Source organism: Heterocephalus glaber, unplaced genomic scaffold, assembly GCF_053883595.1.
Source record: "Heterocephalus glaber isolate CG9 unplaced genomic scaffold, H.glaber_assembly_v1.0 deba00001447, whole genome shotgun sequence".
In the NCBI taxonomy this organism is placed as follows: domain Eukaryota; kingdom Metazoa; phylum Chordata; class Mammalia; order Rodentia; family Bathyergidae; genus Heterocephalus; species Heterocephalus glaber.
In genome coordinates, this window is record NW_028258299.1 from 1,151,644 (window position 1) to 1,169,215 (window position 17,572).

Genomic DNA, 17,572 nt, shown 5'->3' on the forward strand with positions numbered 1-17,572 from the left:
TACTCGGGCCTGGACGCTGGGCCTCAGTTTGCGGAAGGCTGAGCTCGCTTCCCTTGCCCTGGGCCCACGACTCTGCCCCCACTCCGCAGACAGTGAGCAGAGGGTGGAGCTAGAGTGCCAGACCCCCGGCTGGGTGGGAGGGGCGTGCACCAAGCCCCTCACCCTGCTCTGCACCCCGGCCCGCCTCGCTGTCCGCCCACCCCTCTGCAAGCCCCACCCTGCTGACCTTGTTCTCCTTTCTGTCCCTGCACCCCGGGCTGCCTCCATAGTTAGGGACTGAGAGCAGCGCACGCCAGGTAACGCCCAGCCCCTGTGTGCGCCGTGTTGCCCCGGGCCCCGCAGACCCTGCGTGGGAGCACAGGGCACGGGCATCTTGCCCATCCACACCCGGACCCAGCAGCAGCAGGGATGGGGGCACCTGGTGTGAGCCATGTTAGCCGAGTGCAAATGGGCAGGCCTGGCTGCTGGGGACCCTGCGGGGCTCAGACTGGTGGACGGGGTGCAGGGCACCATCACTGACCTGGCTCTCCTTCCCCATCTCTCCTCGGACCCAATCTTCCCCTCCTTCCGTCTCCCTGTCTCGTCCCCGCCCCTTTCCCCGCAGATGCCTGCCCCCTCTCCACACAGCGGTCGGTCTCCCCCTTGTGCAGCCTGGAGCCCATCATGGAAGAGCCGGCCGTGGGCCCCGGTGCTCCCGCGCAGGCGGCCACCCCCAGCAGCCCTCCCGGGGAGCGGTCCCCGCACTTCCCAGGACCTGTGGCCAAAGCGGCCAGTCCCCCACAGACAGCTCGGGGACCCCCGGGGCCCCTCCAGCTCAGGACTGGGGGCCATGGGGATGATGAACAGGCTCCCAGGAGGCTGCTCGATGGGGGGGGGCCCACTGGGGCATGCGAGGGGGCCTCGGGCAGCCAGCAGGACAGTGGAAGCCAGCCACGAGTTCTGGGCCTTCTGCCCTCGGTCAGAAGGGCCAAGAGTGAGAGCCAAGTGTCCCTGGAGCCCCCGGGCACGTGGCGGCCACTGGCCGGCCCGACCCCCAGCCCTGCTGTCCACTCGGACGCCACAGGCAGTGACCGGATATGGCAGCAGCTGGAGCCAGGCAGCCACCGGGACAGCGTGTCCTCGTCCTCCAGCATGTCCTCCAGCGACACTGTCATTGACCTCTCCCTGACCAGCCTGGCCGGGACCCCGCTGGGCCGCCTGCCCTCGAGACCCTGCTCGGCCCCCACTGCCCACCCGGACCTGCCTCCTGTGGCTAAGAGCAAGTCGAACCCCAACCTTTGGGTAGCGGGCCAGCTGCCTCCCGCGCCCGACGCACCGCAGCCCCGGCCTCTGGCGCCACGGCTGCCCGGCCCCCGACCCCGGCCCTCCTGGGGCCGCCTCGCCCCGGGGTGCCTGCAGGACTGCCCGGTGGCTGCCAAGTCGAAGAGCCTGGGGGACCTGACAGCAGATGACTTTGCCCCCAGCTTCCAGGGCAGCTCCCGCAGCCTGGGCCAGGGTCCCGGGCCCCGGGGCTCCGCACGGCAGGACACCCTGACAGAACAGCTGCGCTGGCTCACTGGCTTCCAGCAGGCCGGGGACATCACATCACCCACCAGCTTAGGCCCGGCTGGGGACAGGGCAGAGGGGGGCCCCGGGTTCCTGCGCCGGCCCTCCTCCCGCAGCCAGAGCCGAGTGCGCGCCATTGCCAGCCGGGCCCGCCAGGCTCAGGAGCGGCAGCAGCGGCTTCGGGGACTGGACCCACAGGACCCCCCAGAGGAGGAGCGGGGCACCCCTGAGGGCGCCTGCTCCGTGGGCCTCGAGGGCTGCGTGGACGCCACAGGCCTCCCTAAGGGCGCCCCGGAGCAGGTGCCTCATGCTGCTGACAGCCTGCTCCTGCTGAGGCTCTGAGCCCATACTCACCGCTGCCAGAGTCCCAGGACCCAGCCCCTGGCCTGAGGAGCAAGGGTGGCATCGGGCCCAAGCTTCTCCACTCCAGGCATGCAGAGGCCCAGAATTTGTACCGAGAGGTTGGAAGTTTAAGGCGGAACTTGTGGCATGAAAGCGATCCCCAGCCCTTCTCTCTGTCCTCCCTGGTGTCTGGCCTTGGGTGCGTGTGGTAGGTGTTTCCTCCTGTTGTGAGCCTGTCCCTGGGAATGCCTGCTGTACCGAGCTGCTCTTTCCCCGTCCTCACCCTAACTGCGCCTTGCTCCTGGACGACTGTCCTCCACCAGGGGTTTCTGAAGACTGGAAACTGGACACAGCTCCAATAAAGGTGTTCACACTGCTCCCTCGTCCTCTGGGCCTCCCTGGGGCTGTCCCAGCATGGTCCCCGGGCGACTGAGTGGCCAGCTCCTCCAGGAGCGGGCCCTGGCTCTGCTCTGGGAAGCTTGGGAGGCTGTGCCGGGCCTGTCCTCTGCCCACCCCAGGGCTCAGGAAAGCTGGGGGCTCCACTATGTGCAAGGCCTCGGCCCCTGCTGCCTGCAAGAACCTAAAGGCCTGGAGCTGACCAGGACCGAAGCAGGAAAAGCGCTGCCCTCTGGGGCTGGGACCTGGGATGTGGCCACGCCCAGTGCAGATTAGCACAGGCCTCTGGCGGGCAGCTGTGGGGAGCCACAGGGGCCGGTGTCGCCACCCCACTCAGCTGGGGTTTGCTTCCCTGCACGAGCTTCCTGCCTCCTGCAACCTAGGGCAGGTGTGTGGGGCACCGTGGGCTGTGGCCCGAGCCACCTGAGCTGGGGCCAGGGTGCCTGCTGTGCCTGTGCAGCTCCTTCCTGCCCGAGCTGGGAGGGCGGGAAGGCAGAGGCTAGACCGGCCTCCAGGACACACAGGGCACACGGCTCCCGTGCTGGTGGCAGAGGCATGTGCCGGGTGTGTGTGGGCCTGCCTGGCCGCAGCCCTCGTCTAGGCTCTGCCTCCGAGCCTGTTCTTCCCACACCACCTCCCGGGGCCCAGCCTGGGCCCTGTGGGCACCCTGGGGCCACCTCGAGGTCCAGTCCAGCCACAGGCAACTCGAAGCATGCAGGGGAGGCTGTGCAGTGGGAGCCTCCCCAGGTGGACGTGCTCCAAGACCCAGCCCAGCACAGTGTGGCCAGAAGTCAGGAAGCCACGCAGTGCCCAAGGGCCTCCCCTCAGTGCAGGGCTCAGGGAGCCCTGGACACTAACCGGATGACGTGAACTGTGGCAACGAACTATGGCCTGGGGATTCAAACCCCATGCCCAGGCTGGAAGCAGTGGGGCTGTCCTAGGTCCACAGCAGGGGAGCAACCTCAAGATCAGGTAGGCTGCTACCGGGCACAGGGGACTGTCCAGGGTGGAACCTGCTGCTCCCTACTGATCGCCATGCGAGGTGTTGCAGGGCTAAAGTGGCACTGGACACGGGGCAGCAGACCCAAGGGCTGGGTGAGGCTGGAAGATGCCCGTCCTGTCCTACCTCGGGCTGCGCCCCAGTTTGGGCTGCAGGCACCCTGCACGGCTGTCAGGGGGGCGCAGTGCAAAGTGAGGGAGCAGAGTGGCAGCTGCTACCGCAGAGGCAGGCCCAGCTAGCCTTGCTTCACCGGCCAGCCCTGCAGTGCTGAGCTTGGGGCCTGGCTGCCTCACTGCCCAGCTCCCAGCACGGGCAGCTCCCTGGTGCTGTCCTGAGCACACACAGCTTGCCTGCCACACCACTCCAGGCGGGAGCTCTGTGCAGGGTGCTGAACCCCTCAGGTTCACACGCAGAGGACTGGTCGGCTGCACTGCAGCCTCTTACCACACTCTGAGGCTGAGCTCAGGCCCCAGCAACAAAACCCACATGGCAGCTCCGAGCTAGTGTCAGCTCCAAGAGCCCTTGAGGGCCATCAATGTCATCTCAGCCTCCTCTCTGTGGCTCTCGAGCCAGGAGTGCTGCGTCCCCAGGAGCAAAGTGGATGGGAGGAGACAGGAGACAGATGTGCAGGCAGGCACGCGTGCCCCTGGAGGCGGGAGGATGGCTCCTGGGCCCGGGGGTCAGCGGGGATGTGGCCTGGCCCTGTGGCCTCTGGCACCTTATCCCCAGGCACGCACGCCAGCAGACCTGTGTACGTACTTAGATATTTATATGTGTGTGTGTGTGTGTGTGTATAAAAGATTATCTAACAGTTAAATACACTCCAGCCCAAGTGTCTCATAGGACAGCTCTGTCACGGCCTGGCACCCACGCTGTCAGTCGCCAGCAGGGTGCAAACGCTCCGGGTGAACGCAGGCTCCTCATGAGGAAGAGCACAGCCCTGACTGGGCCAGCCGGCGGCCCGGCCTCACTCGGCTGGAACCTCATACTTGAAGATGACGCTGAAGAGCGGGCCGCCCAGCCGCTCAGCCAGCCAGGCGTTCTTGACCACTGCCAGCTTGAGGCTCTCGCAGCGCAGCGCGGCGTAGTAGTTGGTGTGCACGGCCCGGCCCATGCCCTCGATGACTGCCAGGTCGGCGCCACGCTCCCGCACCAGCACGGCCAGCCCCTTGTCCAGGCGGCTTTGGGAAGGAAGGTGGCCGTGAGGCTGGGCAGGGACCAGCAGAGACCCGGGGGGCCCAAGCGTCTACATCCAGCCCCACCTAGCACCCGCTTCCTCCTGCTGGGCAGGGAGCACTCAGCTGCACCCTGCTCGTCCCTTCCTAAGGCTGACCCTGAGGCCCTCGCTCCTTCCACCTCTGCTGCCAGCTGAGCCTGATTCTGGCGGCATCACATGACTCGCCCACCCCCAGAGGTGAAGAGGAACAGCGCCTTGCCACCCATTCGGGGAAACTGAGGCCAGGCAGGCTCCCAGAACCACACAGCATGGCTGCTTTGAGTCTGAGCTACCTTCCGCCCACAGGCTCGAGCAAAGGCCACCACCCAGGTCCAAGGTTGGGGCAGGTGGGCTGCAGGAGGGACCAGGTTACCTGAGGTCGAGGCACGGGGAACTGGAGCCTGTCTGTACCAGCAGCAGCCTCTCTTCTTGGAGCGCAGAGCTGCAGGGCATGAGGTGGTCAGTGCCCTGGAGGAGGCATCTTGGGGACCCCCTTCTGCCTCCTAGGACCCACCTAGCTGCCCCCAGCACCTACTGGATGATGGGGTCCATGGCTGCAATGCGCTCGGCCACGAGGAGAGACTCGCTGTAGGTCACGTCGTTCAGGGCGGGGCCCGAGTTGCACGCCAGAATGACCTGAGGGGGAGGCTCCAGCTCAGTCCCTGGCCGCTGGACAGGCAGAGCAAGTGCTCTCGCCTGGGTGCCCTGGGCAGCACCTCGGCCCGGGTGGGCAGAGAACACCTTTCCATGGGTGGGGGTCAGCGAGCTGCAGCACAGGCACCTGGGCCCCTCCTGGCCTCACCAGTACCTACCGGCTGCTGGAAGCCCGCAGCGGTGCCAGCCCACCCAGAGCAAGGAGCCCGGGGAAGGGTTCCCTCTGTGGCCTCTGCACTCACCTCCGTCCCTCTAAGGAGTAGCTCCCTGACAAAGGGGAAGACTCCCAAAATGAGGTCTATTCCACTGTTATCTGCGAAAATTAAGGCACATTTATGAGGGGGCCCCTGTAAGACAAAACCAGGACGTTCAGTTGGGAACAGTGCGTCTGAGCGCTGCAGACGCCCCCGCCCCCATGCCCCCCCCAGAGGCTGGCAGGACCTCGAGGTCCCGGGGAAGAGCAGGCGCTGGGACAGGGTGGCCCTCGAGAGCCTGGGCCTGCTCCTCCCGCATGGTGGCCCCAAGGACTTCTGCACTGAGGTCAGCTGGTTGCAGAGTGGCCACTGTGGGAGGGCAGGCTGGGCACAGGGACGGTGGACATAGGTTCTCGGCCAGGACACCGAGGCACTAAGTGCACTGCTTGCTTCTGGAGCAGCTCCTCACCCACCTCCCGATGGCCTGATGCCCCTCCGGGCCCACCACCTGGGCCCACCTCCCACCAACTGCTCTGTCCTTTGTGGGCAGGGTGGGGCAGCTCCTCGTACCTTTAATCTCTGAAGCCACCTGCTGTAGGAGTCCACAAGCCAGGGGCGCTCTGCGGACAGAAGGGACAGTAATCAGGTGCACGAGGGGGAGACTCATTTCTGCCGTCCTGGGGGCCGGTCCCCCTACTCCTGGGCCCTGAAGGCAGGGTTGTGTGTCCCCCATGCAGATGGCCCCTTGCAGGATGCCAAGGGCCCTGGGTTGCTATACCTTGTAGCTTCTTCTTCGCTTCTTCAAACCCAAACCGGGGGTCAGATTCAAGGACACTGCATAGAGGAGGAAAGGTCAGGTGGACACCCAAGAAGTTAGGCCCCCTCCCCACGGGCACACGTGCTGCTCTCGACCCCCACCCAGGCCACATGGCCATTGCAGCCGGGCCTCGGGTCACTGGCCCACTGAGCGATGCCACAGATGCCATAGCAAGGTTCTCAGGCTGACTCTGAGGTAGGGCCAGGCCCTCCTGTGCCTGGCAGCCTTGGGAGCATGCACCACGTCAAGTGGGGAGGACCCCTTAACGGCACATGGACTGGCTGCCAGGGGGACAGCCGTGAAGGGCGTGGCAGGGACGTGGCCAGCCCTGCTTATGTCTGCATTCCCGAGGAACAAGGAGACCCTGCCCAACTGCCCATGTGTGGGGAGCCCTGGGGAAGGAGGGGACCTGCACCCCGTGAGGCCCACTCACTAAGGTAAACTGCTGCGGAAAGCATTTACTGTGGTCACCCACAGATCAAGGACCCCAGGAGAGGACTCTGGATGGACCCCAGAAAACACACGCCCCACACATCACAGCAGGCTGACCCTCTGCTCAGCACCTTCCCCCTGCACAGGAAACGCCACCGAATTCCCACTCCCTGTGCAAACACGGGTGTAGACTGATCCCTGGAAATGTCAGCCCCGGATTTCAGATCTGCAGCCCCAGGTCCCCAGGTGCCTATGCTTAGGGAGGGGCAGCCCAGGGTCAGGACGGAGCTGCAGAATAAACCAATTCTGAGTGGCCATGAGAGCAAAGGAAGAGCCAGGCTGGGCACGGCTGACACCTACTCCGACACGGCCTTGGCCCCCCAGTCAAAGACGTTGCCCGCCAGCAGCCCCCTGGCCAGGGCCAGCTGCCGCTCCTCCCAGCTGAGCGTGTCCAGGGCTTGGACCACGCACTGGAAGCACTTGAGTGCCACGCCGTTCTCCTCCTGCTTCACCTGCGGAGACACAGGGCGGCTGAGTGCAGGTGATCTGCTGGCCCTGCGCCAACCCTGCCCTCCCTCCACGCAGGGCAGCTGAGGGCTCAGAGCCTACTGAGGAGGCCATAGCAGGCAACGCAGCACCGAGTGTCAACCCCCAGCCAACCGCCTGGGCTGTGCCAGGCTGAGCGCACCGTCCTGGGCAGCATGATGCTATAGCGCTGCGAGCGTCTGGACAAGGGCCAAGGGCGAGGGCGACCCCCGGCCTCAGCACCCAGACGCAGCATGTGAGACGCTGGCCCTCAGAACAGGGTCAGAATGGCAGCACCGGTGTCTGGGCTCCGGTCAGCAGCCTGGCTCCCAGGCCAGCTCGGTGGCTGGATGTGAACCTTGGGCCACGTGGTCCACACAGCATGGGGAGGGCAGAGGCCCTGGCGTGCCCACCTTGCAGAGAGGGACCAGGGGCACACGTGTGCGCATGTGCACGCGCACACACACACACACACACACACACACACACACACACACACGTGTGCAGCATGGGGTCTGAACAGGCGCTGGGCCTCTCGGGTGCCTGCCATCCCTCGCACCTGCTCCTCTCCTTCTACGGCCATCAGCCCTGACCCGGGGCTGCCTGAAAGCCTGCAGGGCCCAGGTGGGCGGGGCACCGCTCAGCCCTCTGTCCCCGCCACCGCCATTGGGCCATGGGGCTGCAGCTCACCTTGGAGTACGGGTCTGGGAAGCTGAACTCGTTCAAACAGTGCTCCCTCGTGTCCAGCAGGCTGCGCACAGTCAGAGTCCCGTAAGCGCTAGGGGCGGGGCAGAGCAGAGGCAGAGGGCTGAGCAGGGCAGACCCCGCGAGCGTGTCACCCGGGCCCGGGCCCCACACCAGCGGCTTGGCACTGGCCCCGGGTGCGGGGGGAGGCGGACAGACACGGGCACTCACAAGGGCTGATGCCGCAGCGTCTGCAGCTTGCTCCAGTACTTCTGCCGGAACTTCCTGGCCCTCTCGGCCGCGTCCGCTGACTCAGGCTGGCTGGCCACAGCGCGTTTCACCACCTGCCAACAGCAGGGCAGTGGGGCCGGTGCCTGCCCCGGCCCCCAGCAAGTTCCCCAGGCATCGGAAGGCTGAGGCGGGCACAGGCCCAGGCAGGGTCTGCACACTCCCACAGCGAGAACTGCAGGCCTCGGGCATGGATGGCAACAAGGGCTCCCCGGCCACTCCTCCTGCCACCCGGGGCCAGGGCAGGGTGGCGTCCTAAAGCGCACCCTGGCCCGAGCTCAGGGAGAAAACACAAAGCCCCGGGGGCATCTCCTGGGACTGACTCACAGGACCGGAAGGGGGTGACTGAGGCACGCCCTCAACACTTAGGGGCCCAAAGGGCCACACGCGAGTCCACGCCGTGTCAAAGGCAGTAAGGGGACCGTGTCCCAGCAGAAACTGCCCTGGCGCCCATCCGCACCCATGACCCACTGAGCGCTAGTGGGGGCTTTGCCAAAGCAGAAACCTCTCTCACACTCTTCCCCCACGGACCAGCCGCCCGCCCGCCCGCCCTCCTCTGGGCCCAGCCCTCACGCACCCCATCCAGGGCCTCCTCGAAGCACGTGAGCCAGTACTTTCGGGCCAGGGCATCGTCTGTGAGGTCCACCGTGTCGGGCACATAGGAGGATGGGTCCAGGAGGAGGGGCAGGTTGACCAGGGGCCTCTCCAGCCGGTCCATCTCCAGCAGGTCAAACTGAGAGGACAAGCAGAGACTGCTTCCAGCACAAGAGCCACGAGGCTCCCTCGGTCTGCTGTGGGTGAAGCTCCAGTCCCTCTGGGACCTGTGCACCAGACGTGGGCCCCATCCCTGGATTCTGCCCAGAGCCGCCACCATCCAGGCTGCCCTCGGCCTCGTGGCCAGCCCCACGGTGGGTGTGCTTGGGGGATTTCCAGCCCGCTCCCACCCCACCCTCCCCTGTAGCCTCCCGGGCTGTTCTGGTGTCAGCTCCTGCTGTTTCCTCTGAGCCTTGATGCCCAGGTCCCCTGCCCCTTGACAGGCCGCTTTTCTGCTGCCCAGGGCTCCTCCCTCAGTGCCTGCACCATTCTGTCCTTCTGTCTTGGCCCTGTGTGGGCCCCCGGCCTCCATGCTTGATTCTCACTGCATCCTGGCCCCCAGTCACAGAGAGGACCCGGCCACATCAGCGCCAATAGCACGCGTGCTCCTGGTCTGCCAGGAGGAGCTGGGGTGGCACACATGTGGCAGCCCGTGTGACCTCCACTGTGGGCACCTTCCCTGCCCCACAGTGACTGCCTGTGTGACACGCACCCGGCAGCGGGCCCTGCTCTGGCCCTCCCTGACCTCAGTGCCCTCTGCACGCATGGGGGGCTGGACAGCAGACTCTAGGCTCCTGCTGAGTCTTGGAAAATGGCCGCTGTGCCTCCCTTTTACCCTCAAGGTCAGCCCACATGCGGTTAGGTTAAAACCCACCCTCCAGGGATTTAGCTCCGTGGTTCCGGCGCCTGCCTCACCAGCGCAAGAACCTGAGTTCGATCCCCAGGACCAAAAAAAAAAAACCACCACCCTGTTGTAAAAGGCACAATAAAGAGGACAGGCAGAAGGCACTGGCCACCCAGGCAGGGCCCACGACTCACTGTGCCACTCCGCACCCGCTGTGTTGGGCACAGCTCAGGTGACGTGCTCATCAGGCCAGAGCTGCCTGCGTAGTTCTCGCCCCAGCTGTACTGGTTAGGATCTGGAAAAGCAAGATGCGGGCTGCCATGTTAGCCTTGCTTTGGTTCAAAAGGGGAAAGCGAGGGAGGAAAATGGACAGAATCACTTGTCTACAGGAACACCAATAACACATGTTCCTGTGGCATCCTGAGGCCTTGCGCTCCCCAGCCCATGGGCCACCTGCATGCACTGGGGAGCACAAGACCCTCAACTCACTGTCTTGCTCGGCTCCTTTTAGGAATGCTCCGATGGCCCCCAGGTAGCCTTCGTGTCTCAGGAACAGCGCCTGCACTTCTCCCTGTCACACCCAGCCCACAGGAAGGTGGTCAGTGTCCAGCCAGCACTGCTGTCCCCAACTGTGCCACCAGGCCAAGCTCTGGAGCCACGCGCGTAAACGCCAATGGGCTGTGCTCAAACACAGGACACCTGCTGTCTGTGGGGCTGGGGTGCTGGCACAAGGCACTGGCGTCTCCTGCGTTAACGCCCACCCAGCCCATCTGATGTGCCGGGCTGCTTGGGTGGTGCCGTTGACAGCGCCTGGCACGGCCAGCCCTGGACGCCAATCTGCAGCCAGTGGGCAGGCTCCACACACCCCAGGTCCACATGACACTCGCTGGCAGTGAGGGACAGTCCTCCAACTGCCTGTCACTGGTAACATGCTCACACACAACGTGCAGGATGCCCACAACTAGCCAGAGGGGGAGGGCAGGCGAGGGCAAGGTCCAGGCAGCCAGCACCAGGTTTCCCAGGGAGCCCAGCTACCAGGGCCAGTGGCCACACCCCCTCCCAGCTCTGTGGGCATGGAGACCAAGCCACGGCTTGGTCAGCAGGCTGGCATGTTTGTGGCACGGAGGGGGCTATTAGGGTGACTGGGGTGACCAGGATGGGGAGACTTGAGCTGCGGTCACCTTGGAGAAGAAGTTAATGCTGTAGGTGATGGTATGCATGGTCACAGGGTGGCCCCGGATGAAGAAGCCCCCGAAGTACACTCTGTCCAGGCCATGGAGCTTTGCATAGAGACAGGCGAGCTGCCCAATGTCATTGCTGATCATATGCAGCAGGCTCTTGGCCATGTCTTCTCTGGAGAACTCTGGGGAAATACAGGCAGCACTGGTCGGGGGTAACCCCAGGGTTTGACGGAGGCAGTGCTGGGTGGGAAACTGGGACCGCACAGCACTCTGAGGGTGTCTGGCCCGTGACTCAGCCCCGCAGGCAGGGGACTTGCTTTCAAACCACTTTTCCTACCCTGTTTCCCCAAAGCAAGGACAGACGGGATTTCTTTGCTGATGCGCTAAGGCCACGAGCTCTCGTGCAGTGAGTGCAAGCCAAGGTAGCATGGGCCAGAGTGGTTCCAGGGTTGATCTGCGAGGCCTGTGTCCCTGTCAGTGGGCCACATTGGGGACCTCCGTGAGTCCCCTCCGGGTGGGGACCAAGGCCCAGTGGGTACCTCTGTCAGCCGTGGCCGACTTCCCGAAGCTGCTGGCTATGAGGTTGCCGCTAAGCCCCAGCGTCTGGTGGGCCCCGCCATAGATGTCCTGCACCAGCATGTCCACGTTGGCGTGCTGGCCCTTGGAGGCCAGGTGGAGCAGCTCGTCGAACTTCTGCAGAGGCAGAGCGGAGGGTGGGGTGTCTGCTAGGGGGTCCCCACCACCCCAAAGCCAAGTTCCTTATCACTGGGACTGGAGGCAGGTGAGGCGAACGGACACGGCGAGTCACCGGCCAGGCTACTCTGGCAGCTTGGACCCCTCTTCAGAGGGCAAACCACTCAGCTAGGGGGTCCCGAGAGCCCAGAAACAGTCGGAACAAGAGCCAAGCAGGCGCTCTCGCTCTCGGCAGAATCCAGACACAGGCCTCCATTGACCCGGGAAATACCTTTGTCTTGGTGAGCAGCGCCCCAAGCCCCCAGAAGGTGCCGCCGCCAACGGAGCTGCCGCCGATCCACTCGAACCTGTCCTCCGACTCCACCTGGGGCAGTGCCAGGCAGGGGCCTCAGCCACGGTGCCGCCAGGGTGCACGGCCAGGACCAAGCCTCGCCCCACCCCAAGCACCGCTGAGGGACATGTGCTCAGGTTGGTCAGCAGGGCCTCAGCAGCTGCCAACCTCCCTCCCGCCGGCTGCAGGAAGCAATCTCACCTTCACGATGGAGACCCCAGAGCCAATGTTGACCAGGAGGTACGGGAATATGTTGGCGTGCTGTGTCTGGAAGCGGAACTCGGGCTCAGCATCTTTCTGATAGGCGAAGGCCTCATTTGGGATGTTCTTCAGCACGAAGTTGCACCCCTTTATCAAGCAGGTCATCACATCCTCCTTGTCCACTCTGGAAAGGAAGCAGCCCAGTCGCTCAGAGCAGTCCCAGCCCAGAGGAGACAAACCACAATGCACCTGCCGCCAATGGAGCAGAGCAGCCTGCTTTGGTCCAGTCCCTCCCACCCGTGGTGCACGCATGAGAGCCAGAGGGGCCGCATCTGCCTTCTCAGCCCAGGTCTCTGCTTACTTTAGCTGCAGCTTCTCCTCAATGAGGTCCTTGAACTTGTAGGCCCCGCCCCCTGTGGCCAGGATGACCTTGGTCTCTGTGTTGACCAGGTGATCTTTGATGAAGTCCAGGCAGGCCTCAATGTAGGTGTTCTCGAACTTGACGAAATGCAGACGAGCTGTGATCTCTTCCTGAACTGAGATCTCATACGGTGGCTCATGGTCCTGCTCTGTGTCCTGGAAAACAAGTCGGAAAGTCTGCACCGGTTGTGGGTGGTATCGAACCTGTGCTGTACCTGAGCACCCTGCTGCAGTAGTGCCGGCCTTGATGCTGACAGGGCTGAGTGGAAGGACACTTCCCCCAGAGCAGGCCAAAGGAGGCACCCCTGTCCGGCTGAATGAGGAACCGAGGGAGGACAGAGTAGCCGCCAGTACTGGACACTTCCGGGACAGCCGAGTGGACGTGGCACACAGCAGAGGGACAACACATAAAAGGTGGCAGTGCCAAGTGCAAGGCCACAGGAGAGCAGCCACCCTGCCAGCGGCTCTACTTGTCCGCCTGAAGCAAGGCTCACCTTTCCAGAGTGCTCAAAGGACCTCACTTTGGCTACTTTGTGCTGCACTGTTGAATAGTAGGCCAGCTTGGTTAGCGATCCACCTACAGGGGAGACATAAACCAAGCAAGAGTCAGAACGAGGACGACGGAGGCCTGAAGGCTCATCCACCCAGTAGCTCGCTGGGGCATCCGCACTTTAGCCATGGCCTCCCCCTCGAGGATGGGAGTCTCTGTGGCCACGACATTCGGCGCGACCTGAAAGTAACATCTCTATGGGCACGAAGCAGAGGAAAGAGAAAATGAACAATCAAACCGAGTGCATCTTTCCTTAGAAATTCTACTCCCCTTCGGATCTCTAACCAACCCACGAACAAGATTCCCTCCTGGCCCCAAGTCCTAAAGTAGAAAGGAAACCATGGAGCCTTTGGGTGTATCTGGCTGTCAACAGTCCCTAGAGCAAACGCAGCTCCAACTCTGATCCTGAGAGCGACCCAAAGGAGAAGTGCGTCTGTAGGTCTCCGCTCGAGGACATGCACTTGGCCATCGGTCTGGAGGTGGGGGGCAGCACGAGCTGCACCTTCCCAGGTGCGCAGGGGACGGTGTGGCTGTGCTCACCAACGCAGGGCGCAGGGCAGCAGCGGCTCCTGCCCTGGGGATGCCTGAGCCGGCAGAGCTATCAGCCCCAGGAAGTCAGGCCAAGGCCCCGTGGGCCAATGTCCCCACGTCCTTGAGAGCCCTGTGGCCCCGGGCTGATGCACGCAACTGGACACTGAGCTCCACGCCGGGAAGAAGCAGGCTCTGTTCCCGAGAGACACTCGGGGAAAGCTGAGAGGGCCAGGAAAGGCCGTCAAGGACAAGCCCGGCTGTCCTTCCAGGCAGAGAAAGGGCACTCTGGAGGCTACCGTGTGTTCAGACTCCGAGGACCGGGAACAACAAATAGAAGGAGAAACCTAAAGCTCAGCGCTACAAGACAACTTCAACAAATTGCATTTCCAGTGGTGCCTGACAGAAGCGAGGCAAAATCCCTCACCAGGAGAGCAGGAAGGCTGAAGTTATTTTTAAATGGTTGTTTTATAAGGAAATACAGAAGGAATACATGAGAGCAGAGATTCAAGTCAGCACATGAATTTGTAACACCAAAGCATCCAAAAGCCAACACTCTCGCATTTACCAAAAACCAACCACCTTTTCCGATATTTGTTGCGCCTGCTTTATTCAAGCACGACAGCCCCGCAGCCTTGCTTTGTCTGCCAAGGCCAGGCCCGTTTGGTTTAGTGGATATTGTCATGGCTTAATCTCATCCCCGAGTCCACGGTCCTAAACCTCCTGATCCCTTCTCCCCACTCCCAATCTGGCCTGGCTGGGAGTCTCATTAAAATGCTTGCCTGATTCACCTCTGGGAATAAACTGCTTCGTGAAAACAGACGATGCAAAGGAAGGAACATGGGGTGTAAGGGACTCATCAAGTTACTGAGCAAATCCCCAGGTTACAGCACCTATGTTTTCACTGTTAGTTTTACTTCATGCCCAAAACAGGATACGGTGGGGTGTATGGGGCACTAGTGGGGGCAGGCAGGTTGGTTTGTGGGAAATACACACTCCAGGCAAAGCCCCACGCCCAGAGCCCCTCAAAAGGAGGGCTCACGAGGGAACAGAAGGGGTTGGGTGCTCATGGGGTCACAGCCTGCATGGAGGTCTTAACAAGCATCACCTCAGAGCCCAGAGTAGGGCAGCCTATGTCTACACCATTCTCAGGGACCCCAAAATTACAATGCAGCCAAGCAGGATTTCTGACAGACAGACGTTCCCCGGGGCGGGGGTCTTCAGCCCAGCTCCTGCCCAGCAGGCCTGGGGCCACAGCAAGACCTGAGGACTGGAGGGAGCTTCCCAGAGGTCACCTGTTTGACCTTCATCACCCGAGCCACACTTTCGTGTCCATCTAGGCCCAGGAGCACTTCTCCTACATTCTGCGGTTTCCGCCCAGCACACACCACTGTCCCGGGGCCCCTTCCTGCCCTCCCTCTCAGGGGACCCACCCTCCCCACTGTCTGCAGGTCCAGGTTCTGAGTATGTGCTGGTAAATACAGTGTCCCCATGTTTCCAGAGGTGACTCAGTCAGCTGACATGGGAGTCCCCGAGCAAGAGAGGAAAAGCACTTGCCAAGAACAGAACAGCTGAGGTTTCCTGGATGCCAAGACTTGGGCAAGGGAAGAGGAAATGGGAGAAGCCTGTGTTCAAAGGACGCAGTTGACAAGCACATTCGCTTTGTGGACGCCTAGGTTAAGCACTCCCACAGGAGCTGTGACCTCCCACCAGCTGCAATAACAAAAGAGCTGCTTTCACAAACAATATAAATATGACCTTTTAAGGTCAGACACCGGACCCATACAGAGAACTTTCAAAGAGAGGAAATAAATACTGACACTAAAAATACCTCTGCAGTGTCCTGCCATGAAACCCCCCTGGGCCGGACCCCAAAGAGCAGGCCTTGGGTGCTCTAGGTCTGGGGTTAGGGCAGCCCTCCCACCACAGCTCTGACTCTGTGCTATTTGTTTGCCAGCCTGAGGGCCACGTGGACTATTCAAGGTGAGCCCATTTCCCCAGCTAATGCCCAAGTGACATACTCGATTTCAATTGCCTTTCAGCTACATTTAGTCTGGATTTGTCCCCACTGAACAGAACCCTCAAGTATAGGGCCACAGAACCTTTCAGTGCACATGTCCTGAGAATGCTGCTACCTCTGGAAAGGGCTGTTTGTGGAGGATCCAGTCAGTCACCAAGTCCAACCAAGTGTCTCTCCAAATGCTTCTCGAATACATTCTCTCAACTGTCATCCAGTACAGCTCCCCCAGAGACCACCCCTACTGAGAGCCCTGCCAGGTGGGATCTCAGGACGAGCCACATCTCCATTCTCAACGCTCCTCCCAGGATGAGGCACCTCCAGAAGATGGTGAACCACCAAGCCTAGCCTCAAGCAACCAGACAGCAGTGCACTAAATGCCCAAGAAGTAAGCCGCTCTGTGGGGCACCCAGCCTTTGTAAGGAGGTAAGAGGCGGCAGCACACCCATTCATTCCAGTATCAAGCACCTGCAGCGGAGGGCAAGCGGTGTCTCCCTGGGAGCCCCCACACCTCACACAGGCGTGGCAGTGGGTGGGAGTTGGCCCGGTTCCTCTCCCGGCTATGCCACTTACTGACCAGGTGACCCTGGCCGAGTTAGTCCTCGTTTCTGTGCCTTAGTCCCCATCTACCACCGGGGGCGAGGCCGGCACCTCTCTTGCGGCTAGCCGGTAGAGTCGCGGCGCCCAGAGTGGTGGGGTGTGGGACTGGCCTGTGAGGGTCAGTACAGGGGGCGGCCCGCGGGTCCAGCCCAGTCCGGGGAGGCCGTGCAGGCCCCCAGGGCCACGAGAAGCCGCGGAAGCGAGTCACCAGGCTCCACATCCCCGTCTGGTGGGCTCCCCCCAGCTCTCAACTGTCTGGGGGACGAGTCCTCTGAGAGTCGACCGAGAAAACCGCAGTCCAAAGACCCCGATTCCCGACCGCGGTTGGCGCCACGTGGACTACGAGTCCCGGCAAGCCTCGCTCCGCCGCGCGATGCCTAACGGGAGCTGCAGTCCTGCCGCCGCCGCGGACCTGCACACGGGCGCCCCGAGGACTACAAGTCCCGTGAGGCCGAGCGGCGGACCGTGAGGCTGTTCTCGAGGCCCGCGGCTCCGCCCTTCGTCCTTCCCACCGCCCCCGCTCACCGCCCACGCCCACGCCCGAGCCCGCTGCTCAGGCCGCCTATTTAGGCGCCCGGCCCCCGGCTACCTATGTCGATGGCGAAGCGTTTGGCGTTCTCCAGGTTACGGAAGACTTCGTCGGGGGGCAGCGTGATGCTCTTGTCCAGGCTGTCTCCGCTTCTCCCGCCGTCACTCGTTCCACACTCCGCCATTTTGAAAGTGCCCGGCCAGCCTCATCAGCCATGGAGATATATGCGCATATATTTGACGGCTAAGCGTCCCGTGCATAGATTATGCTAATGAGGCTCCCGCCCCTCCAGGCCTGTCTCCGCTGCAGGGACACCGAGGCCAGTCCTAGATAGGAGTTCTGAGGGCCAAGGCTGCGGAAAGACGGCCGTTATCCTACAGAGATGAACACGCAGCACAGAACATCTGGATGTTCTTGTTCTGCCAAGCTGGCCAGATGTTAACTCCAGTGTTCTGAGCCTGTCAGAGGGCTTCCAGGAGACCACCTGGGTCTGCGCGGCTGCTGTGAGGTTGGCCCTGGCCTCTGCTAGGGTGACTCACCATCTTGTTCCCCAGGGGCGTGGGACCTTCATTGCCAAAAGTCCCATGCACCTTGGAAGAGTTCAGGACCCTGCCCCACCAGTGGCTTGTGCACCTGCAGCTGGAGAAGATGTGCACCTGAATGGCAATCTGAGGGATTCAAGGGGAGCAGGGAAGGCTGCCTGGAGGAGGGCACTTTCTGGGGAGACAGGAGTCCTGGAAGGCTGCAGGGGGCAACAAGCGGAGGTGGGGCTGGGCAGGGCTCCAGGGTGAGTCCCTGGAAGAAGATTCTGATGAATCAGACAGCAGATGCTAAGGTGGCCTCAGCACCTGGGCAAGTGGATTTGTGTCTCTGACCCTTGGCCTCTGCCTGCAAGCTGAGGTGTCCCTGGCTGTGGGGCCAGCTCCTGTCTTGTGGCAAGACTCAGACAAGGCTGCGGGGAAAGTCAGCCTTGCACATGCCCTGGGTAGAG

At 62.6% G+C, this 17,572-nt stretch overlaps 2 protein-coding genes across 10 annotated transcripts in view; one reads left to right on the plus strand and one right to left on the minus strand.

Annotated features, from left to right (window-relative positions):
• Plch2 (phospholipase C eta 2) overlaps positions 1-2,263 on the plus strand; it is a 62,001-nt gene extending 59,738 nt beyond the window's left edge. For all 8 annotated transcript variants that reach the window (XM_087214361.1, XM_087214356.1, XM_087214357.1 and 5 more), the window contains one exon: positions 605-2,263. In XM_087214361.1, the coding sequence (XP_087070487.1) occupies positions 605-1,887 (1,283 nt within the window). In that variant the 3' untranslated portion in view covers positions 1,888-2,263. The remainder of the gene's footprint in view (positions 1-604) is intronic.
• Positions 2,264-4,035: 1,772 nt separating this feature from the next.
• Positions 4,036-16,809, minus strand: Pank4 (pantothenate kinase 4 (inactive)). Of its 2 annotated transcripts, XM_004863789.3 has the most exons (19): positions 16,642-16,809; positions 12,852-12,934; positions 12,299-12,513; positions 11,938-12,121; positions 11,677-11,769; positions 11,252-11,405; positions 10,713-10,894; positions 10,021-10,102; positions 9,726-9,826; positions 8,671-8,826; positions 8,037-8,149; positions 7,812-7,899; positions 6,957-7,108; positions 6,126-6,181; positions 5,918-5,967; positions 5,396-5,500; positions 5,035-5,135; positions 4,873-4,941; positions 4,036-4,464 (listed from the first exon to the last, which is right to left on the minus strand). In XM_004863789.3, the coding sequence occupies exons 1-19, from the start codon at positions 16,763-16,765 to the stop codon at positions 4,251-4,253; spliced, it is 2,322 nt and encodes a 773-aa protein (XP_004863846.2). In that variant the 5' UTR covers positions 16,766-16,809; the 3' UTR covers positions 4,036-4,250. The 2 variants fall into 2 exon arrangements, with proteins under 2 accessions (XP_004863846.2, XP_004863847.2); XM_004863790.3 differs by lacking the exon at positions 5,918-5,967 and having other exon boundaries at positions 5,396-5,466.
• Between the last annotated feature and the right edge of the window lie 763 nt (positions 16,810-17,572).